Raw genomic sequence first — 24022 nt, 5'->3', positions numbered from 1 at the left:
TTCAGCAGTAAGCATTCAACATCTTGCACTGTAAGTGGCAAGGCAGATGCGTTTCTTCATTTAAGGAGTTAAAATAATTCACAGAGAAACTGAGGAAAGTCATATGGAAATGTGTAACTAAAGTATGATTTTGGTAGGATAAATCTACAGTTCTCTTATAACTGTATGGAGTTGCTCCTATCAGCGCTGGCATTACCAAGAACAGGACTTAACCTGGAGTCTAAACCTAATAGCGATTGGGAAGGCTCTGTTTTCCCTTCAGCCCACAGCGTTTTATTGCCTAACATCCTCCTTCGGGTAACGAGACTTGTTTGGCAGGTTGTGGCCTCAGCTGTACCTTTTGTTTTTTTTCAAAACACGGCCTTTCCAATACTGAGCACAATCGGGATGAAAATTCGGGACCTACCTCATTGCTACGAGACTGGAGTTTGGAACAACACCATTTCCACAGAGGGGCACAAGAATTAGCTTTTCCAGGGCAGACTTTTATTCTTCAGGGAAACATTGCCTACACATCAGACAAAATCGTCCCCCTGCTCCAAGGGCAGCTGTTCCCGACTCTGTCCATCCCCTGCGTCGGGGTCTGCTGCCAGCGTCTGCCTTTGTCGTTAGGCCGTGAAGAGGCCGCCTGGCGCCACAGCCCCCAGCTCTCAAGGCACCCGTGTCTGCTTGAAACACCGTAAGACGAAGCAAGCTCTAAGCCTGCAAATATAAATACTGTATTCCATTTTTTTTGTTGTTTTTTATTTGCATCCTTAGATTGGGATGACTCAGATAGCACAAGCTGTGATTACATGCTGGAAAAATATTAGCTGGAAGACAGTGAGCCACAAGCAGTCATACCTTCTTGCTGTATTCTTTTCAGAGTTCCCACGATGGCTTATGAAGACAAGCCAGCAATGACTTGTTTGATGGAGTAGCAGCCTTGCCTTGCTTGACTACAAGTTTCTAAAATCTCCAGGCAGATTTCGTCATCACAGATGAGACCTTGACTGTGGTTGGAGTGGAAAGGATTGGCAATTGCCTGACATTAAATAGCTCTGAGATTGAAGGGGCCCTGAAAGGAGCTCCTTGTGAGTGAACGTGTCGTAAGCAGCGCAATTAGCATTTGCTGCTGCATTTTCCTTTGCTTTACACCTGAATACATGAATAGAACGAGAGAACAGAAGTACATCTCTCACTGCCACAACAGTTGTAGTTGGCTTGATGTTACATTGATCACAACGCTCCTTAATGATGGAAGCCAGACGTGCGCTTTCCAAATCAACAATTTTACACTTAGCTAAAAATAATAACATTTGGATTTAATTAAACACCCTTGTTTGTCCTTGTTGGAAGGGGATGGGAGATGGGGAGGGCCCACAGTAACAGTATGAGGCTTGCTGTAATTTGGCCTGGCCAGTCTACCCTTGCAAACAGCCACTTCCAGCTTGTGAAACCAGCACAGAAAGCCTGGGTATGCAAAACTGGCTAACAGTTTGGAAAGTTCCTCCAAACTGATTAACTCAGTACATCTGCAAATGCTGGCAGTGCTCCCAGCCTTTATTCTCAGCCCACTTTTCCTGTAAGCTCTTCTGTATTATCTCTTCGGTTGCCATCAGACGTTCACGTCATCTCCCAAAGGTGTAAGGCAGGAGGAGGCAAAGCCTGGATCCAGACTGGGTGGTCAGCACGGACACAGTTGTATCGTGTGTCATGGGGGAACGCTTCATGGCAATTGCGATTAATGGGGGCAAATATTCCCTAGCTTTACTCTCAGGAAACCCATGTTTCATGTAAAGCTGTTAGCTAGTGCTCCTTCAGATCCTTTCTGAAGCTCACGGCAATTTCTTCCACTTACTGCTGCATCTTGTTTTTCACTTCGGGGCTGAAAAAAGTATCGGTGGGGCAACCTCCCTCTGTCTCATACTAGCTGATGTGGCCTGTAACACCCAAAAACTATTGGCGAGGAGCCATTCTTAAACTTGAGAAACGAGGTGCTTCAACAACCCTTATCCATCCAAATGTGAGTCCTCCTGCAGGAAAGGGGAACCTCCTGATCAGCATCAATGCAGTCAGCAAGGAGGGTGCAGCTTTGCAAGATGGGGCATTGCCAAAGCTTTCGTGCAGATCCATTGCTGGGTAGAGAATCAGTGTCCTCTCTGGCCCTGCCGTCAGAAAAGTGCAGGTTTTTTGGAAGGGAAATCATGGGGGACACGACAAAGACTTGGAGGATCTTGTGTTAACACTGGGGAAAGCTAATCCATACCAAAACAGGTTTCAAGAGTTTTTCTGCTCCTAGTACAGCTTGTTTCTTTCATATTCATAACAGTGGGGCTCAGATTCATGATTAAGACCCTTAGGAATCATCATAAGAGAAACTTGCTAATCTGTGCAACACTGAGGTTTTACAGACAGACAACTAGATGAATTCTGAAGTTACATATTTTCATGTGTCTGTGTACAGCACAATGGCTATGTCTATAATGCAACAATTTCCAGCTTTTAAATAGTTAATATAGACTCAGCTTGTGGACTCATAAATTTTAGTTTAACACGCAATTCTGCTCTGAGAAGTGTCTATATAAAAATAGCACCTTCCTACTGGAATGATCTGCTATCTATGTGTAATCATATGCAGATCTGATTAATTTGCTGACTAAATTAAGGAGAACAGTTTTGAAAAATGGGTGCCTAAAGTTAGGCACTTGCTATTTAGATACCTAAATATGCAGTAAAATTTTAAGTGGTACTTAAGTCTTGTCACTTCAACTTGCCCTTGGAGCAGCTTTTAAAAATCATATTACCTTTCTGGAGCCCTGAAGCGTAGAATTAGATAAGTGGGTTTGAAAATATTGTCTTCACTTTCATTTGTTATAATCTCTGTTGAAGCTGGAAATCCACTGCAGCTCTGGGAGTGGGCGAGCCGAATTCTTTTTGGTTCCTCTTGCAATTGTACAAGCCAGAAAGATGACAACTTAACTTCAAGATCCCAGCATGGGTTTTTAGACCTGGTAGTTGGAAAAACAAACCAAACATCTTTTTACTTGTAAACTGAGTGCATTTGATCTGGAAGTCATTGAGCTGCAATAAACATGAACTCCATGATCCTATTTTTATGGAGTCAGTTTTCAGAGCAGAACCACACTTAACAAAACAATCATTATATTTGAATAGCAGTGCTTGTGAAAAGTGCTGGATTGAAAACACTGATGACAGAAGCCTTCTGTTTATCCCTGGAACAGCAGTGACAGTGGTAGCATAAGCTTACAACACACCATTCCTCAAACAATCGACACCAAAGGAACTAACTGGTGTTGCAGCCTCCAATAACGCTGTGCTGCCAGGTACCTCTTTTCCAGCTGTGGCAAATGCTCCTGAGCTAGCAGCAGTGGAAGTGGTTGCATAGCCGTGTTTCTGAGCAGGCTGCTGCAGGTTAGGGCTCCTCAACTTAGCAGCACTTTTGCAGCTACACTATTGCTAAGAAATGTTTAAAAGTATAGGGGCGAGAAGGTAGCTCGGTTGCTATTGCTTATTTAGTCTCCACACACATGCTCACTGCTGTTTTGTCAATTAATTCTGGCTGAGCAGAGCTTGGACTCCCCCCCACCCCATTTTTTTTATGCGGACATCTGTCCGTTGGACATCAAAGTGTAGTCTTTCAAAGCCACAAAGTCATATGACTTACAGAACACTTAAGAGATGATCTACACAAATGCAGGCAGGCTCAGTTCTGGAGAACGCATTCTTCTAATGTGATGCGTTAAAATAGCTCTTTGTATTCAGGCAATAATAAAGGTTCATTTAAAAGTATTAGCTATCATCAGGGCTTGACCTCTTAGGGAAGTATTCTTTACTGAGGGGTTTAAAGTGGATTTGGAAAGATAATTATTCTTGTCCTAGGGTAGAATCTGGGCAATTTATGTGCTCAGCTGACTTGTCATTTTGGCTTCAATGGGTATTTATTCCCATAATGTAGGATTTTTGTGCATGGCTGTGTTGTGCAGGCTGAAAATGATGGTAATGGATGGATTAGATATGTGCAGACAGTGATACTGCTCAGGGTGACACATTCTTAATTGTCAGTAGTCTTATAGCAGGCAGTGTGCTTAGTACTGTAGCTCTTTAGTACAGGGGAAGAAGAGACTATTTATCTCCTTTTTTCCCTTCTTTGTGTATGAGTTCACAAAACATTTCCAAAGAAACATTTCATGGCTATGAGAGGGTTGTTTGTTTATATCATTAAAGCCAATAAATACACCGCTTGGAAAATTGAATTTTATCCTTTCTCCAGCATGGTGAATTTCTTTCCATAGTATTTCAATAGGCATTATTTATTCACATGCACGTCATGATTGCTTTATCCTGTAGCTTTCATGAGTAGTCAGTCTCATGTATCTCGGCTCTCTGGAGTTAATATATGCCTTGCTCTAAGTGGATATTGGGACATTTGATATGGCTTGCCAGAAACTGGTAGAGATGGTAGATGTGTTTTCATGGGCAGGCATTTTAAGCAGGCATTGCCAAGAGGATCAAGAAAAATTTGGGTGGTTCAGGAGGCATCACCAGTGACTTGCAAGTGCGTTCCCTTCTGGCCCGTTCAATTCCAGGTAATATCCCCAAACCCTGCGAGTGGGCACCGGGCCAATTCCTGTGGTGGGACCCACTGGATGAGATGTAAAACACAGGTAGGTGGGTTCACGAATGATCCCGGGGCACTTTCCTTAGGAACGGGAGTTCTGGTTGGAAGGTCTTAGCCCTTTCCAGCACATGTAGTTATAAAGGTCCTGCCTAAAATCCTCCTTTGCTGCATCAGCTAACGTAGTTATTCTTACCTTCCTAACTTAAATCTCTTCCATAATAAAAACTTTTGGCATGTTGCTTCCCTGTGCGGTTAAGTAGGGTCTGCTTTCTGTCTGTGTACGTAGGGATCCTTGGCCATGGGGCACTGTATAAATAGCTGCAGTCAGTGTTTGGGTGCTTGTCTCTGCGCCTTTGCTCTTTCTGCTTCTTGCACTGGAGGACTGAGACACTGCGAATCCAACGTGTGTCCCCCCAGGCCAGAGCGGGAAGGGAAGGGAGAGAGCGTACTGGGCTCTGCAGTAAATCTCTCTAGGTTTTGGCACCAAGGGGATGGAGGATGGAGTGTGGTGGACTAAGTATTATCATATCCCAGGTGCTGACCGCTGTAGGAGGGGCAGCAGTCTGTAACCGGCATCGCACACCTTTCGGAAGGTGGGTCAGGTCCTCCTTTTGCTGTCGTGAAGGGGCAGGGCTCTTTTCTTGCCCTTCTCTAGTCTCTTCAGGCTGGTGTGAGCCCTCAGCGGCTGTGGGGACAGCAGTCGTCCACCCCAGGGTCAGCAGGGGCTGGAGCTGGGACTGGCCTCCCTGCAGGCTAAGGTGGGCCAGGAGAGGAGGGCAACCTCCACCCCCAGCACCAGCCCTTCTCCCTCACCCACATTGCTCCTGCACGGCCAATACAGCCTCTGGCCAAGGGTGGCCCAGTCAGTGGCAGGACGGGCCATGAGATCTGTGCTATGCCGTCATGCAGTCACCGGCAAACAGGGGACACACCGTGGCCAGTTTGGCTCTCTCCAGCCACAGTTGGCTCTGGCCATTTGGAGGACTTCTGGCCGGGAGGTGCTGTCTGTGACATGCTTGCACAGTGCGCGTGCAAGTGATATTGGCTGGACCCTGCAGACAAAGCTCCGTCAGGGCAGGACGCAGATGCGGTGTGGATGGAGAGGGCATCAGCACAGCTCCCATTTCCTGTGACTGACGCGTGCATGTTGCACCAGCTGGTGGTGGCAGAGGGGTGGAAACACGTCTTGTTAATGTGCACCTGCTAATATAAATTAATTATTATAATAATGAAGCCGAAGCATGATGAATCTGTTCTCTCTAGCTCGTCTTTCATTCTGCCTTTGCTTTGGAAGCAGGCAGAAAAATATCAGTGCATTTCTCTCTTTTCCTTTGTGTGGTTAATTTGCTGCTTTTGTTTTGTAATTGTTCCTAGCGTTTTATTGACTTCTGGCTGTGAATTGTTGTTAATTCAAAGGCGTATTAGCATGGCAGCGCCGAAGAGTTTTTGAATGCCTAACATAATGGACAAGTCATTTCAGCAGCAGAGCTGGAGTTTGCAGGAAAAGGTCATGAAAACCCAGGGCTGAGTCATAGGCCAGAAATGTTGACAAGGTCTGCGCTTTTATCAGCGAAGTCAGAACCAAAATATGAAAAGGCGTGTGCGGGTGCATGGTTGTGTTGGAGAGCGGGGACACCTGACATGTGGTTTGAATAGACGACGGATTCCTGGCTGGGCAAAAATACAAAAATTGGTTATTAAAACTGGCGCGGTTGGAGGAGTGAAATTTCACCTGCAGTAGGAGATGGGGAGGAAAGGAGGAGTTGTCTTTTTCCCTCATCTCCAACTTAGTGAAGGTAATAAGGGTCCTTTTGTTGATTTAGCTGCATTTAGACTAGGGCCTACTGCTCCGCATTGTATTCAAACAAGGCTCAGCGGCCGCCCGTGGCAAGAGTCTGTGTGCGAAATCGCAGGATGCAATAAGTCAGAGCTGTGATCAAAGCGTAATTTCACTTTCTTTAGGAGACCTTTCTAATGAATTTTGTGGACTATTACCAACACTGTGTGTGTGACAGTTTCCTCCTGCCCAGACTTGCTAGTTTTTGTAGAGTGTGCTGCTTTATAAAACTGAAATCAAGGGAAACGCCAACCTGTAAAATCCCTTTATAAGAAGGGCAGATGTGCATGGGAGAAGAATTTGCTAAAGCAATCTGAGGAGAAATTAAAAAAATCATTTCCAATATACAGCATTTCCATCAGCTCTGTTGCACAAACAAGGAGACGGTGTCAGGTCTGTGGCTTCTGCATTTGCAACCTGGCAGTGCTGATTAGAGCAGTGGGTTAGAAAAAGGGGCCCCAAATCATTTCGCTGTGTTTGAGAGATGAGTTAGGTGGTCATCTGAGTCCAGCTGTCAGGGCTCTCTGCAGCAACAGCTTGCACCCTCTGGAGAGCAGTCAGATTTCATTAACCTGTAGCCGGTTATTGGTGCAGCCCCGAGCTCCCCCTTAGCGAAGAGAAGCCAATTTACTGAGTTTAGGCGATAATCTGGTTAGATATGTTTTAGCCCCTTCCCTGAAGAAAAGTGTGTTTGGGATGAAGAGCGTGTTTCTGGAAATTCTGGCATCTAATCTCGCAGCCTAATAGGATACGTGAGATGAGATTAAACGCGTATCGCCTGTCTCCGAAGGCTGCCCGTTGGCTTTGTGTGACTCTACCTTCTGCTGAGCATCATTTCGGTAAATTTAAGGGCTGCTTGTCCAGGAAGAGATCCAGACAGCTAGCGAGGCTAGCTTTAATCCCGGTCATCTCTTTATATGTGTCCTTAGTTGAAGCAAACGTAGGGAAAGCTGTGTTTCCAGCCCACTGGTGATGCTTTTCTGTTGAGCTTTGCAGTAATGTCGCAGGTTGTTACCACAAAAACGTCAAGCTTCCCACAGCAGTAAGTCCCAGGGCTATGAACATTTATACTCACGTGCTGAAGAGATTCGGGTATGAGGGGGCTATCCTGATGTGAGCGAGCGACTGAAGAAAAGAGTAGGCTAACATTAGATGAGACAGAGGCAGGCAGTAATTTAAGTGGCGTTTATGTATTGAGAGGAAGAAAAAAAATAAGTTAAAAAAGAAAAACGCAGCTAGGCCGCTTTTAGAAACCGGGAGGGTAATTTGCTTTCCAAAATGATTTGCAGCATCTCGTGCTGGCTAATTAGCAGAGCAGCGGGCTTGCGAGGGTGTAGGCCAAATGTTTGCCCTGGTTTTGTGCAGCTTTAGGACGTGGTCCGGGCTGTTAAGCCGTAGAGGTTTCCTCGCGGTCCCTTGGAGCAGCCACTGCCGCTTTGCAGTGTGGCACTTCGTTAGCGAGGACTGGGCAGCGTGAAGCAGCCGCCAGCGGGTTAGAGCGGCTCCCTGACGGTGTCCCTGATTATTTTTGGGTGGGTTTGCAGAGGCGTTGGCCCCGCGTGGTGGAAATAAGGGCAGAAGAAGCGGGCGTGAAGGTGGCCGTGCCGCGGTGCTCGCCCGGTGCCCTGCTGAGGGCTGCGGCAGCCACGTCGCCCCAGCGCCGTCCCCGGTTCCCTCCCGCACCGCAGCAGGGGTTTCTCGCGTCCGTCTGGAGCTGCTGCAGTCCGTTCTGCCTCGCGTGCCGGCTCGGTCTTGTCGGCCAGCGAGTCAGGGGGCTTGTGGCCCCGGGAGCTGCGAGCGCCCTGCCGGCATGTCCCCCGTCCTCGCCCGGGTGGGACAGCCCCGCCATCCCGGCCCCCCCCGGCAGCTCATCCGTGCACCCGTGGGGCGTGGTGTCTCTTTGCCTTCAAGGGCTCAGGTCGTGGATCTTAGTTTATCCCTAACCGGGGAATTCAGGCCGGTAGTTGCCTGGGAGGGGAAGGCTCCTCACCAGGCTGGGAGTCGGGCTTCTCAGCCAGGGCTGCTTCCCCTTCGAGCTGCAGTTTTGGGCTTTCTTTCCGTTCAGGTTTTTTTGTTTTTTAAATTAAATCCGCTCCACAGAATGACCCCGTCGGTGCAAGCGTAAGCCCATGAGGTGCAAGCGTAAGCCCAAGCAGAAAGAAGAGAGGGACCAAAGGGGATGAGCAAACAAGATGTATCTGATCAGATGGGATTTGAAATGAGGTGAGGAGAGACGAAGGGAAAAGTAAACCTAATTAACAGTGAGACGTGAGTTTGTGAATGTTATGTGAACCAAAATCAAAGATGACTGACTTAAAATCCACCCTGACACGCTAGGCACAACCTTCCCTCCCTGGCAGGATCCTCTTGGAGGCAACGGGAACTGCATCAGCACGCGCGTGCGTTAGGACAGGGCACGTTAAACCCCGTCAGAAAAATTAAAGAGCGTATTCTGCAGTGAAAGAGAAAAGATACAGATTGTTTTTAAATGTGGTGGCAAATACAGTCGCTCTGTTTGTTTGGGATTTTTTGCTTTTTAGGGAAGTCGCAGGCCTTGAGACAAGGATCTCAATTGGCCGCTAATTAAAGTTGCTTTCTTGCTGTCTGGCGCGAAATCCCCCTGAGAGGCAGATGTTTGCAAAGCACACTTGAGGCGCCGGCATATGGTTCTTTTGTAAGGCTGGCGTTTCAGCAAAGTGCCTCCTGCATGTTGTACATAATTAGATATTTTATTTTTATTTTATTTTATTTTATTTTATTTTATTTTATTGTCCCAGAGAAGTTCTTGGTGGCTGGGACCTGTAGGGCCTGAGACCGAGGGGTACCCTAGTCACACCACCCGATAAGTTACAGGGGTGCCTGATGCCCTGCTGCAGTTTTTGGAAAAAGCCCATCAATCAAACTAAAGCCACTTTACGGAAATTATTCTAACCTCCAGAATTTAATAGAAGATGAGATCCTGCATGCCCAGCCGATAGGATTTCATAGAGGACTTACATCCTTCCTACAGAAATCTGTGAGCAGGTTTAAACTTTTTATGGGATTATAAAGTTCTAAGGAGTGTTCCCATAAGGAATCCAATTGTGGTTGAGAGGGGGGTGAAATGAAAAGAAAATATTCATGCCCCCTAGAAACCATGGCCATCTTTAAAATACTGCTTCAGATTACAGTTGGCCCGTAGCTCTTTATTAATCCTGTAAAAGACTGTTGCATCTGGGTGGTTACTGAAGTGTAGCACAAGCTACGGGAGGAAGGTCCTTAACGACTGAAAGCTCAAGGTACTGGATATGCTCGTTTCTCTCTGGGGCAGCAGATCCATCCCCTGCAGACTTGAAAAATGAAACACAAGGTTTTGTGTCAGATGACCTACTTTTTTCCAAATATCTTAGCGTTGCCCCTTCCTCCTCAAAAAGTCCTTTCTGTGTTCACAGGAGCAAGTCTTTTCCACTGTCGGTGCCTCACTTTGCCTGTCTGTAAAAGCTAACTACAACAGCTCCCTGCCTCAGAAGGGGTTTTTGAGGCAAAATTAATTCATGTTTGTAAGGTATTTCTGAGGTCTGTGGATCTGAATGCGCTTTAGTAATGTGGGCAGTCATTATTCCCATTCTGTAGAGAGCAAAACCAAGATCTGGAGCAGTTAAAACAGCTTGTTCGGGATCACAAAGCAATTTAGATGCAGAAGCACAAATGGAGCCAAGTCTTTTGACTAACAGTCAGATGTGCTATCCACAGGGCTACCTATAATGTCTAATTATTTCTCTAAGGGGAGGAACTGAAAGATTTCAGCCTGATTCCAAAGTCCTGATGATAATAAAAGGGAAATTCATAAAAGATTGACTCACAGTCGTTGCATTTGTGTAGCATCTCCGTTATTGTTTGTTTGAAATGAAATGAATAAAATCCCCCATGGATGGAGATGAAGCACGGCCCTCACCACAGACTGTGCATTAACGCGGTGTGCGTCTGATGCTTTGCGTAGCTTCATACCACGTATGAAAAGACGAAGTCTGGCTGCTGGCTGAGGTGGGGTGCACAGGGTGTGATGTTTTAGACTTCAGATGCTGGACGTAGCTTATTAGAGGCCACATATGCACAGAGGCTAATGAACTTGCCCGTTCAGTGCAAGCGGCTGTATCTCTATTGAAGCCTTGCCTGTTCTTTGGCTCGCTTTCAAGCTGAGGCTCCTGTTTGAATGTGTGGACATTCAAAGGCTGTGCTGTGAGGCTCAGTCCTGCCAAGTACCTCGTGGAAGGAATAACAATCTCAGCAATTAGCAAGTTCCCCCAAACCCCGACGCTGCCAGATCCCAGCGTTACGGACCAGGGAGCGCAGGGGAGGGACGGGGGCTGTGTTCACCATGGCTGGCCCTTTGCAAGGAGTCAAGCAGCAGGAAATCAGAGAGACCGACTTTCCAGTACAGAAGGGTTAAAAAAGCTGCTGGATCTCTGACAAACACTTGCAAAACTTTGAGGCTGAGGAAGCTGGTAGCATTGTTACCCAAAAGCTGTGACCAGAAGGATGTTCCAGCAAGCAATAGTGGGACATAATTAATTAAAGGAAGGATAGAATAAGGAAAAATGGAGAAAATAATATTATTCTTGGATGGAGTATAAGTTATTATGTATAAAATGACATTTATCTTTTTATTTTAGAATAAATGCAACTATGTAATGAATATAACCTTTGTCTCAGCTGGGATAAAGTGTTTGGCATGTTGTCCAGTGGTATTTGTCTTCTGTGCAAACCATCTATTTGGTTTCCATGGTTCTTGTGACTTTTAAAGAGGTCACCTGGAAAGTGAGGCTGTGGCATGGGTCTCCGTGTCAGTTCATACACTAGATCTGGTGGCATAAAAACATTTACTCTGTACAGGACTAGCAGACATACTAAAGATCAGGCTCATAGCAGGGTTGGAGTTGGATCCTCCATCAGATACCTGGTAGGCACATCCTCTTCATACCTATTTGTCCATAATCCTGTGCTTATTACATTTACATGTGCTGAGATAGGTAGAGGTTAACCACAAGCTTAAATGCAGTGTGGGTCTTCAGTTATATAGCAGGAAAGCCATCGCTAATCTACTGTGGCCCCAGGGATTATTTGCATTTCCGCTGCACAGCTAAGAGACGGCTCTAGTTCTTGCTCTACATGGGGTGAGAAATACAGCCAGTGCCAGCTGTGCTTCCGTGGAAAATATCTGCAATGCCCATGTTAGCTTTTGCTCTTCTCCCCACATGAGCAGTGCGTGCTGTGGCCACGCTGACTGCTCAAGGTGTGTTGAATCCAGGCAGCCTTTCTGCTTTCTGGAAACCTCAGGGCGCTGCAGTGCCCGCTCTTTGCATCAGGGATCAGCCTGTGGTCTGCAGAGGAGCCCGCGGCAGATGCAGAGGGTGTCCCGGCCCATTTATCTCTGCCAGATGGTGCTAAGATCCTAGTCCTGAGCACATGTTGCTTCCATTCAGCAAAATGTTTGTGCCACGCTGTGACCTCTCTACTCCTGAACCAATGAGCCTGAGCCAGCAAAATCCCAGCGGCGAAGGCCTCCTCTAAGCCCCCCTTTGCGGCTCGTAGAGCTCGGAGCAATCGAACGCGGAGCACTGCGCTCACGGCTCTGCGGGGACGGACAATAGCGGGCGAGAAAGAAAGGAAGGAGTAAAAAGGGGTTTAACACACGCAGAAAGTAAGTATTTGAGAGAAAAATGCAGAAAGAAAGAATGATGGAGAGAGAAGGACAGGGGGAAACCAAAAGTATTAAGAGAAGAAATAGGAGGATGATATTCTCTCAGCAAACAAAGGGATGGTTGTGTGCGAAATGCATTGGTGACGCATCCGGAAAATGAGGGTCCCTTTTTTAGCTCTGCACAAACTTTCTCTCTGACCCTGGACAAGTCAATCTCTATATGTCTCAGTTTTCAAAGTGTGCAGTGGGAATAATAGAGTATCCTTTGTTCTGCCTTTGTCTGCTCACGTCAGATGTCCCTTCTGTTCTGTTTGTGCGTTGTAGAAAGCCAAGATGCTACCATAATGCAAAAAAAGAAAAGAAAAACAACAACTGATGCTTTGATGAAAACAAAGGTGGGAAGGCAAAGGTTATGATGAACCTGGGAGAAAACCACTCTGAAAATCTGGCGGGGGGTGGGGGGAGGGAAAGGGGGAAGGAGAGGCCTTTACTGAAGGAAGAAGAGAGAGAAATTATACGGACCAGATTAATCCTACTGTTGCCTCCTGGACTCCAGGGATGGGTTTAGCCCAAGCAGTTCAGTTTTATTTGGTTAGAGAAACTTCATGCCAAAGTTTTTAAATAGTCAAATCTGTTTCGAGAACTATTTGAATGTGGGCTAACTTTCCTGAAACATTGCATGGGACTTTAGATGAACAACTCTTGCTGAAGACATCAGGAGCCAAGTGACTAAGCCCCATGCAGTGCTTTGACAGGAGGCCTTCTTCTTGCCTACGCATACTTTTCTCGGTATAGAAAAGTATTTCCATATTTTCAGCAGCTGATCTTTATTTGAAGCCAAGAGCAAGCTGCATTGTTCAGATTAGAGCAAAAGCATTTCTAGGAACAGCCACTCTGGATCAGACCACAGGTCTGTCTAGCCCAAGACAGTGTCTCCAACAGAGGCCATTGCCCTCTGCTTCAGAGAACGGAGTCCTGAAGCCTGCAGGGCTGTCTCCAGGGGTAATTTATTTTTCTCTCCAACAGTTAGAGTTTGGCTTTCACTCCAAAGCCTGTGGGTTTATGTTCTTTCCAAAATTCTTGTTTATTTTATTAATCTTTACTGTTCCCTGGAGATATTCATTGTTTGTATAAAGCTGTAACCCTTTCTGGAACCCACTGGAGCTGCTAGCGGCCGTATCCTGCGGCAGGGAGTTCCATAGGTCAGTGTGTTGCATTTGTGTGGAAAGAAAGGATTTTCTTCTATTAATTTCAAGTTTGCTGCATTTTGTATGGAAATGTGCCTTAAGCTTCCCATTTCACCTAGCTGGCTTCTCACTACAGCACCTCACCCAGAACCGTGAGCTGGTTGTGCCATGCAGGGAATCTCTGCTGGGAGAAAGGCTGTGTTTTGCAATACTCATCTGCCCTAAAAAGCGACTCAGCCATACTGAGGATCCACATTTTTAATTCTTCAGTGTTTCCAAGTTTATAAGAATTCCTTCTTCTGTCAGCTGCTCCTACAGGCATGGTGTGTGTTTTTGTGTCACTGGAGTAACGACGGTTTGTGCAGAACCACACCGTCCCTGCTACATGGATAGCAGGCTCACCTAGGACAGTGCGAAGCTGTGAGGGGTTGTGAGGTGACTGGGACATGGCACTTCGTTCTCTGGGCTCCTGTTTTCTCTTTCGACAGCGGAGATAACAACGCTTAAGCTTCTTTGCAGGGCATGGTGAGACTCGCAGGTAGAACAGCAAGAGGGGTCCTGTTAGGTAGTCCCATGCTTATGACTGGTGAACCAGCAAACTAGTCCACGGACAACGTGCAGGATGGCTTGGTGTTCAGCCTGCCCTTCACTCGTCTGTCTGTCCTTTGTTTGTCTGCCGCAGAGGGGCTCCATTCCTACGAGGATAAGAAAGAGTTGTGGGGCAAGATACAAAGAGTGACCATCGTCTGAGAACGAACTTGCTACATGTTCATACACCGAGCGCTCTGCAACAAAATTTAGATGGTGCTATGCAGACGTGGCTTTTGATCCAACACGCAAACAAACATAGGAAACATGCATTAGAAACAGCTGGGGGTTAGGATGAAAGCTAGAATTATTAGGGATGTGTTATAATAACTTATGAACTGGGGACTGCATCATTGCTGCACTGGGCACTCCTGGAGGCTAGCTTGGCATCACTTTTGGAGCCCTTCTTACAGCCACTGTTTTTCCCGTTTATGTCTATGTAACCCTTTGCCTAGCACTTACTGGAAAACATGATGGCATGCTCTGAAATCTGGCTGCTAACACAAGGGTCTTATCAGAAGCTAGGCTGACCTCTGAAGGGAGTGGGCACGGCCTTGTCTGTGGCTCAAGAGCTGCCTCTCAGGTGAGCACTTTAATTTCTTCATTGGGACTGGCCCAGTCATTACAACACAGGCTATGGGCACAGTGCAGAGATTCCTACAACCGAACAAAAAAACTCCTAAAACGACAACAGCAAAGTCGAGGGCAAGTATTCACAAATGTAACAGAAAATGCAGAGCCAAACAGAAACACACAAAGCATCATGATGTGGCATTTCATAAATAAGATTTGCCCACAGGGACCACCTGAAATCTCCCCAGCTGTTGACAAAGCTCCTGGGAGCTTGGAGGTGAGGTTTATTTTGGCCCTTGGAGGCAGATGGCCTTAGCTCCAGTAGCTGCATCACAGATGATGGGCTTGAGGCATCACCCAGAGCCAGGGTCAGTCCTTCAGGCACCTCTCCACCTTTAGGAGTTTTCTCCCTCATCCCTTTTTGCCATTGAAGGTCGGTTTTGAAGGACAGGACAACTAGGAGCTGGGTCAAGGGAAAGGACACAACGTGTCTCATGATTTAAATTACACTGAAGGCAGGGAGGGAAGTTTTACAGCTCTTGAGAGCTTTCATTGATTTCCTGGCTGTAGGACTGGCTCACGGTTTTCCAGTTCCTTCATTATTTTGGAGCATGACTGATCTTTCTCGGGGAATATTCAGAAAGGTGAAAACACACCTGCTGGCAGTACAGTCCGCATTCATGCCTTTCCTTGCTTCTCCTGTGCCTGGTTAGGATAGCTTCATCGGAGTCTATGAGATGCAATCCTTGTGGGAGAATGTTTGAAGTTGCCCCTGAGCCGTTAGTATAGTGGGCTACGAATGCCTTTTGCTAAGAAGTCTCTATTTTGTGTTTTACATTGATAGCCAAATACTGCACCCACTGATTTTAGTAGTAACCTTCCTAAAGACTTCAGTGCTGTAAGCCCAGCTGCACAGTTAAATGCTTAAGAATTGACTTCGCTGTTTCCCTGAAGGATTTAACAAACATTGGCCAAAACTGAACTTTCATTGACACTAATGATCTTGCAGCTGGGGGAACTTGGCCCAATACTCTCAATGTCTTGGAGCCATCGTGATGTGTCTAGCGCATCGGTTGCTCTGGTTTGCTTCACGGTTGGATGAAATGGTTATACACAGAGCTGCTTAAATTTCAAAATGTTGCCTGTGGCTAAATGGCTCCTGCCTTCTGTGTGAGAGCTAACCAAATTCTGGCGTGTGAGAGGTTATTCTGGTTAAGTGGATAGTTGATAGCAAAGTCATAAATCTTTAATGCGGAGTGCACAAAGTCCTGCTTACTTGAATACAGAAAGAATGCAGCAACGGGACTAGTTTCCTTGGTCCCAAAACACTCTTCCGACACAGAAGTGCTCTTTAGGGATCTCTCAGGACCATGCTCCAATGCCTGTTTAAATTGCAGTTTTGCTGGTTTCTTCTCCTCTCTCTGTCTCCCTCCACCTCTGCTGAAACCTCCTTTTTACTGAGCGCAAAGCCCAGAGCGTGTGGGTTCATGAGCACCTTGCATTTGACTTTGTTTTGGGAAGCAGCATAAGCTCACCTCTCAAAACTACCCCCCACCAGTGTCCGCGAGGCTAACCCCACGTATAACCTTGTTAACACAGCCTTGCATTGTCTCAGCTCGCTCCTTTGTGTGCTGATTTTCAGGAGCGTAGGCTCAGCCAGTACCCTCTCTTGTATTGCTGCGTATTGCGGAGATGAAGACCTGAGAGCATGGCGGCAAGACAGGAGTTTCTAAAAGGGCGGCCCCAGGGTCCGAGTGTGACTTGGGGCTACTCTGTCTGACTGGAGAATGAGGGTAGGGCAGACCAAGCCGGCATCTCTGGCTAACGAAGACAGCCAGCATACAGCACCTCATGCTTGGGCAGGGCATACGATGGCAGCTTTTTTAAAGGCAGGAATGGGACAGACTGTTGTAGACGCAGCCATTGTCTCCAGTGGGGGACATATTTGCACATACAGGGTAGTCTTATTGCACAGGCTGACTGTGAATTTAAAATGCTACCTCATTTACCATTAACAGTAGCTCAGCCGTAATAATAATACTTGTAGTACGCAGGTTCAGCTGCAGGTGGAAATTGCTGTTGCAGTTTTCATCCTGGCAGTTTCCATATGTCTGCATGGATCTAGACCTTATAGCTTTGTAGGCTGCACAATGCAAGAAATCCATGAAAATATAAAGTGGGGCTTTTTTCCCACTCCCACTTTCAATCGCAGACAATGAGGTTTCATCTACTGCATTCAGCAGGGAAGGCGTGATGGCTGGAGTGATGATGCCTCATTTCTAGCCAGTCCAGAAAACGGCTTGAGTGAGAGGACTGTCTTGCCCTTGTACTGTCTCAGATAAGTGGTGGTTGCTGCCTGCCTGCGAAAGGCAAAAAGTAAAAATACAGGGTTTCAAATGTGCTGTAATCTTTGATGAGCCTATAGCTGCGATAGCTGTAAGGCTATATTGAAGCTATCTTGTCGTGGTGGGTGTTCATTCCCCACTGAAGGATGCTTTATTTTTCAGAGCAACTGCAAAGATGTCCTTCAAACCTACCTTTTGTGTTTTAATAGCATTGATGGAATAGCAGTCTGGCCTGCAGTCTGGTGATCCATTACTGTTGGTCTTTTGTAAAAGAGAGGGATGCTTTTAGTGGCTTTAACAGTAGGCAGTTCTTTTCATTAGGCTTCCAAGAGAGTAAAAATCAGGGATTTCTTTGGTGAACTTTCAGGAGGGATAAAATCATTTGGCTCTGCAGGGCAAGGCAAATGGCCTATCCAAGTATATTTACCATGTAATCAAACAGCATGAATTACATGAGGCTGCATCGTGGCTTCAAACCACTCTGCATCCAAGGAAAAGCTTTGGCTGGCTCATAGGAAATATATCCTCCCTTTGAGTGTGCTGCCCAACTTGAATGGGTCCATCCTGAGCTGTGCTGTGTGGAGCAGATGCAGGGAGGAGAGGAAAGCCCTTCTTTAACCAGCCCCTGTGCAAATCTGTCTCAAAGGGCAACGCTAAATGGATGTGTGTGTGCTATAATACCCCCCTGCAATCCTGCCTGGGCTGTGTTCGAAAGGTGAAGGCAGAAGGCTGCTGCCACTCTGTGCAACCTGTGCAAGCCCAACAATATGATCTATAAAACAGCAGAGAGGATAAATGTGGTTCCTCGGTGGGGAATTTATTACCCTTGAAGAACTTCTGAAAGATAAAGTAGGATGAGTTGATTCTCTGTGTTTTCTTTTTGCAAACACGTCTCTAGCGATGCTAATGCTATTTGTGTATCAGCCATTAGAGTCTGGCTTATGGTGCTTTTATGTAACTTTTAAACTTTCTGTAGTCTGATTTTGAGAAATGTGGAACTAGGACACACTGTCTTCTAATTTGACTTTCCTCTTTTCCTGTTTTGCAGGTTCTTTTCGAAATGATGGCTTAAAAGCTGCTGATGTCCTTCCTATACTAAAGGAGAAAGTGGCCTTTGTGTCAGGTGAGCACTCCCTTGCCTCCTTGTCTCTAGCCCAGCAGGGACACTACTAGCCTGAATGCCAGCCCGTACAACACTGCACAATCAAGAAGGACTAGTTTCATGTTTGGACTTGGTAATACTTAAATTAGCTCTTCTGCTAAGAATGGGACTATCTGGGGAACAGGCCACCCAGTAATACTGAGGGGTTTGCAATCTGGCCTGTGGTGATTTTCTTCATATCCTGAGAAGGAGGTGGATGGGTAGCACGCAGCTTCCCGTGGGTAGCTTAGCTGCAGCCCCGATTGGTCGTGTCTCAGAATTCTGGGTGGCTCAAATCAGGGATCCTGCTTTCGGGTTGTGGTCAGTGAATAGCATTAATTCCTCTGGTACTTGGTTTGCAATCCCAATCAGCCTGCAGTTGCAAGTACCATCGATGTTATATTTACATAACTTAGATTCTCAAAGATCTCCCACCTGTCCAAAGATTTCCAACCTTCATTACTGGGATGAGTCTCCAGGACTTGGGGGTGGACAGGGACCAGGTAGCATGTAAAACGCTTTGAGAATGGTTTGGGTTTAGGTCCTTCTGGGGTGGATTACAACTTGTTAGGGAGAGAGGGATGAGAAAGACTGAAGTGATCATAATTTTGCATGAAGTCACTTAAGTTGGCAGCATAAAAATGGGATGTTTCCAGTGCCAGTGTTTTTCACGGTTGCAAACCATTCCAGCTGCTTTTGTTGATCTTCCCTGTTTCAATCAGAAAACCTGTATCAAAAGGAGCCAGAGGCAGAGCCAGATTGCTCTGCCCCTTGTTTGCAATCTTTGCTGTACGTTTCCTTCATCTCTGCAGCAGTTGGCTGCAGAGATGAGGGAAAACAGCAGCGAGACCATTAGTTACCTGGCCTCTTCTTCCTTAGCTCTCCACCGCAGAGGTGCCGGAGCAGGGACTGTGCTGACGAGGGCTCGTTAGGCTGCAGAACAGTGGAGGTGTCTGACAAGTCATGACATCTTTGGCCTTGAATGTCAGTTGGTGTGAAATGTATTCCCATGCAGCAACAGTGAAGCCGTATGGGAGCCATGAGTCTAGCAGTGACTTGAGCAAACATTTTGTGGCTGTATAAACCTTAAACTTTTTGACTGATGCCATGAAAAAGCAGGACTTTGAGGGAAGTTTTTAAGACACCAGAATGCATCATGTGGAAACCCAGGACCATGGCAGTAGTGCAGCCATGCACAACTACTTTATCTTACACTGGAGTCTCATTCTGAATGTCTTCAGATGTTTTATGTTGTTATTGTCTTTCACTCCTCTGAAGAGTGGAACAGAGTCATAAAAATGTGGCGTAACTGCAGGCTTGTTTGGGACAGAAAGCGAAGCTGAACTAGGAGCTCTGGGAAAGTGAAAGGAAGGAATTTACGGAAAGCAAAGCTGAACTAGGTGCTCTGGGAAAGCGAAAGGAAGGAATTTATGCAGGGACTATACTGGAAATTAGTTCTTGGTTCCTGCTGTTGCTTCATGTGGAAATGACCGCAGGATTATTTGGCAATTTGTGAAATATTTAATAATGACAGCTAGTCTGGATCATTTGTGTAGCCCCTTCCACTGATGGTGCTTGGGCTCCGTTCTGACCCGGAGGGTCTCTCACCAAATCATCAAGTTGTTAGATGCTGTCCTGAGCCAAGCTTGCCTTGTGTGGGGGGTTAAATAAACTGTGCCAACACACTCCTCTGCAGTTTTTCACTGTGGTTCACTCCAGGCAAGGCACAGCTCTTTCCTCATAGCCTCAGTACCCTCCAAAGCTGTCTCTGCTCAAAACGTGACTGTTCCTGACACAGCCAGCTGGATAGCAGTCTTAGGATTTACACCTCCTCTCCATGGTCTCCAAACACAATGAACAGGGGCAATAATGGCCAGTGGCCTTTGAAGATAAAATGTGCTGGGGCTATTGTAAAAAGACACCATCGTCCTCCAGCCCAGGGTTTAAGTACTGCTCAGTCTTTCCCTGGGTTGTTTTAATAAAACAGATTAAGAAAAGCATTTGAATATTTCAATTGATGGCTAGGTTATTTTTAATTAAAATGGAATAACTTCCTAGAGCATGCTTTGAGCACAAAAGAGAAAATGTTTGCCAAAAAAAAAAATCAAATTGCCGAACCTTTCAAGAAAAAAAGTAGTTGTGCTGTAGTTAGAACAGACTCTGTGAGCACATTGCATTTGTAATCACGCTTCCTCAATGAAAAAACAGTATTTTATTGAGTCTTCTTCAGAGTTTTATACTACAGTTAATTTTAACAATAACAGTAAGGTAAAATTGTTGTCAAGGGAGTTCATCTTGTGCTTACACCAGCAGAATTTATCAGCACACAAAAAAATTCTCAGTTGAACACCTCAGGTATATAGGTTTTTCTTTTTCTTTTCTCATCTACTATGGCTCACTAGCTTGTCTTTTAGACCATGAGTCTACAGGAAGGCTGCAGGGAGAAAATATGTTACTTAAGGCATCGGCTATACCATTCTTTGTATTTCAGTGCTGTAGATGCTCCGCTTTTATGAACCTTGACCATGCAAAACGGTAAGGCAGATCACTAGCAAGAGAGCGACACTGGATGCTGCCTAGCTCCAGAGCAGACACAACAGGACCTACTTGTACAGCCTTGTAATCTCAGAGGAGCACTCAAGCTTTCAGAAGTGCACTTAATTTCAGAGTTGAAATACAGCTCTAACTAGCTGGGCACAGATTCATCCCGGCTAAATGCTGTCTAGGGCTCTGTGCCTAGCTTTTCCTCTTGGCTGGCTCTAGCCAGCAGCAAACAGCAGGCACAGCTCTCTCCATCAGCCTCTGGGAGCACTGGAGGATTGAGGGGTGGATAATGATTTTTTTTTTTTCCTGGAACTGGTTCTCCACTTCTGCCAGGGACCTTGTGTATAAGCTGGACTGATCCCGAGCAAGGTTCATTTGTGTGTCTAAGCAGTGCCTGAAAATCCCATTGCAGTACTCATAAGCAGAGAGAGAGTCCGACCAGTTGTGAGCAATAACAATCGCCGCCGTTGCGGTCTGACTGTTTCCATAATTGACCTCGTGGAAGCAGATGAAGCAGTGGGTGGAGTGGAGGCTTTGGCCACACGCTTGTTGCCTAAACACTCATAAAATCTTGGCTTTGCCTGGTTGGTTCACTGTGTTGTTTCCAGCAGTGGAATGGCTTTGGGAAGTGTTTGGGAGCAAGCTGTAAGCCAGAGGCTGATTTTTGTACTCTGAGAAGGAGATGAGCACAGAGAAAAGGAAATAAAACAGGTTGTACATTATTTGTGTTGTTTTTTTTCAGTGAGAGGTGGCGAAAGTGGTATTTTGGAAGCTGTGATTATAGCCTTTCCTGGGAAACACAGATGCTGCTTTGGAAGAGTGAATTCAGCTTGGGATGTTGTTCATCTGCCTGATTATATTTATAGGAGAATTTTTATTAATCAGTGCAAGTATAGCAGGCCGTATATGAGAGCTGCAGGAGAGCGAGGAGAGCGCGTTGCTGTGTCGCTTCCCTCCTGCCAGCGCACGGAGCCTGAGCTAAGGCAAGCAGCTTGGAGACGGGGTTAAAGGCATTTGTGAGCATGGCCGCAGCGTGTTTTCTTCCTCCCTTCCTCAACCTCCTCACACTTCGGGTATAAAAGGCTTGTCAGCTTATTAATGCCATGGTCCTTGCTGAAATGATTTATCCTTTTCCCGTGGCCTGCCCAGAAGAGTTTTGCAGGAGCCTTTCCTTCACTTTCCATTCCTTACAGGGAAAAGAGTGCATAGAAGTTGCAACAGTTCAGCTCCAGCATTTCACCCAGGTATTGTCTGCTGAGCTTTTAAGGCACAAATACAAAGAAGTAGGCTGGCCAGTGAGTAAGGAATAAGCCAGAGTAAGCCTGAGAGCCTGAAGACAAAGCAGAAGGAGCTTTGTTGAAAGGTCTTTTGGAGGAAGAAGTTCAGTGTAAATAGATCAGATGAAAGGACAACTTTGCAATTACGTTTCACTAAATTTATGCCTGGTAGAATGAGTCAAAGAGGAAGTCTTCAGTGGTTGTTTAGTTTCTGAGACTAGTGTTGAGTCTGGGAAAAACTTGCTCTGAGCTAAGGACTGCTATGGGGGAAGACACTGACCTTCCTGAAAACTTCTCTGAAGACACCACAGGTCACGTAGCACCAGGGGTACATGGGACTACGTGTGCAGGATGGTGTCTATCTCTCTGAGCGATGGATGTGTTTCAGTCTTCAGAGAAAGAGCTGAAATGAGATCCAAAGCCCCTCCAGGCTCTGGAAGAACTCAGATCCAGGTTTCAGGGAGTCTGAAACATTGAATTGTGGCCACTGGCATTTGTATTGGGTTGGGAATAGAACTAACAAAAATAGTTATTTTTGAATGATGTAAACAGTTTGTATTTGGACAAAAAGTTTTGATTCAAAGTGATAGTTTCCATTCTTTTTTTTTCCTGTGGAATGGAAATTTCAACTGAAGCATTAACAATTATTCTACATTTTGTTACAGAAAAATGCCTTCTTTTTCATACCATTCCCTGATGTAATTTGAAATGGGCAGAAATGCCAGAAAGAGGAAAGATGCTATTAGCATAGCATTGCTTGACTATTGAATTTTCCTAGTGGTTTTGGGCTCGTCATGCTTCCATCTAGAATTTGCTGATGCATTGCTGCAGATTTTTCTTTGAAGATGAAAAAGAGGAAGTTTAGACTGTAAAGTTTCCAGGTCTGAGGAGGTCTGAGCCTGTGAGCTTCTTTTTTTCTTTTTTTTTTTCCTTTTAATAATGTTAATTCATTCATAAGGATATTTTCTGTAGGAGCTGTTCAGATATCCCCATCAGGACTGTTAGAATAGAAATCAAAATGTTCCCTGGGATCTCTGATTTCATGTACAGGTTGTGACGATTCAGATTCACAGATAAAACATTGCTGGTGTGCAGAACCAGTTGCTGTATTTCTTTCCATATGTTTTAACTGTAGCCATGGTCTAAATTAAACAATTTCTGCAGAGAGTAGCTAGTCACTGCCAGCGTTTACTGTCCTGGCTCTTGGATACAAGCAGCTTGCCAAGAAAGATCCACCAGTATCTCCTCACTGCAGTTAGATTTCTCCCTTATGTACTTCCTTAATTAGCCTGTGTGAGGTTAATGATTCTACCTGTGCTGGCACGCAGAGACACAAAAAGGTTCAAGTGCCTTACAAAATTGGGCAAAAAATCAACCCAATCAAAACTTCCATCCCAAAGGGCTTGCAAGAACTTGTAGGGATGTAAATAACACTATGGATGTAATTCAAACACGTTGAACTTGGTGACTGCCTTCCTGAACAGCCTTCAGAGCACAAAGGTTGATGGGTCCCTACATTCAGTCTCGTGTGGATGGCTTTAAAATTAATGGTAGTGACTTTCAAAATAACAATAAAAGGAAGGAACTGAGTCTGTGAAGCAAGAAGGTCTGTATAGATCCCATCCTGCTCCAGCTATCAGATTTTTCTAGTCCTTAAAGATACAGTGGGCTCCATACATATCTCACTAAGAATTTCTTTTTGACTTACACAGACAGGCAAAAGTTATCCTTATATAGAAGTCAAGGTTGGGAGCTTATATAGTAATATAAGGATGTAGGAAGATGACTGTAGCATCTGAGATAATTGATAACAGCCAGAAGTCTTGGTCATTTTGCAGTGGGGGGTTCACGTGTCGTACTAGTGAGGTGTATCACCTCTGAAACATCCCTTCACTTCTGTGGAAGTGCTGCGGGTCGTAGGCTTAGGTTTTTGTCCTAAGGAACTAATTCTAACTAACTAGGAGTGCTGAAATTCACAACCAGACAGGCTCTCTGCGCTGGTGATGGTCTGGGTTTTTTTTAATGCATTTTTTGGTGAGGAAAAAATAGGCTAGTTGAAATGGAAATACTATACTGGAACAAGCAATTTCAAGGATATTTTCTTCTGACAGTGTTTTACAGCTCTGGGCCAAATTTCTTCCTTAAGCCAGAGGAAAAAAGACTTTCTAATAGCAATTATGTAAGTCCAGTCGATTGAATTCTCCCTGGACTTTCATTAATTTACAGGAT

The 24022-nt window shown here is 45.6% G+C and overlaps 1 protein-coding gene across 5 annotated transcripts in view; it reads left to right on the top strand.

Moving 5' to 3' along the window:
- KALRN (kalirin RhoGEF kinase) overlaps positions 1-24022 on the top strand; it is a 526992-nt gene that overhangs the window by 146969 nt on the left and 356001 nt on the right. For all 5 annotated transcript variants that reach the window (XM_064514688.1, XM_064514687.1, XM_064514683.1 and 2 more), the window contains exon 2: positions 17880-17954. In XM_064514688.1, coding sequence (XP_064370758.1) covers positions 17880-17954 — 75 coding nt within the window. The remainder of the gene's footprint in view (positions 1-17879; positions 17955-24022) is intronic.

Source organism: Dromaius novaehollandiae, chromosome 7 (genome assembly GCF_036370855.1).
Source record: "Dromaius novaehollandiae isolate bDroNov1 chromosome 7, bDroNov1.hap1, whole genome shotgun sequence".
NCBI classification, from domain to species: Eukaryota; Metazoa; Chordata; class Aves; order Casuariiformes; family Dromaiidae; genus Dromaius; species Dromaius novaehollandiae.
This window is presented reverse-complemented; position numbering and strand designations above follow the sequence as displayed.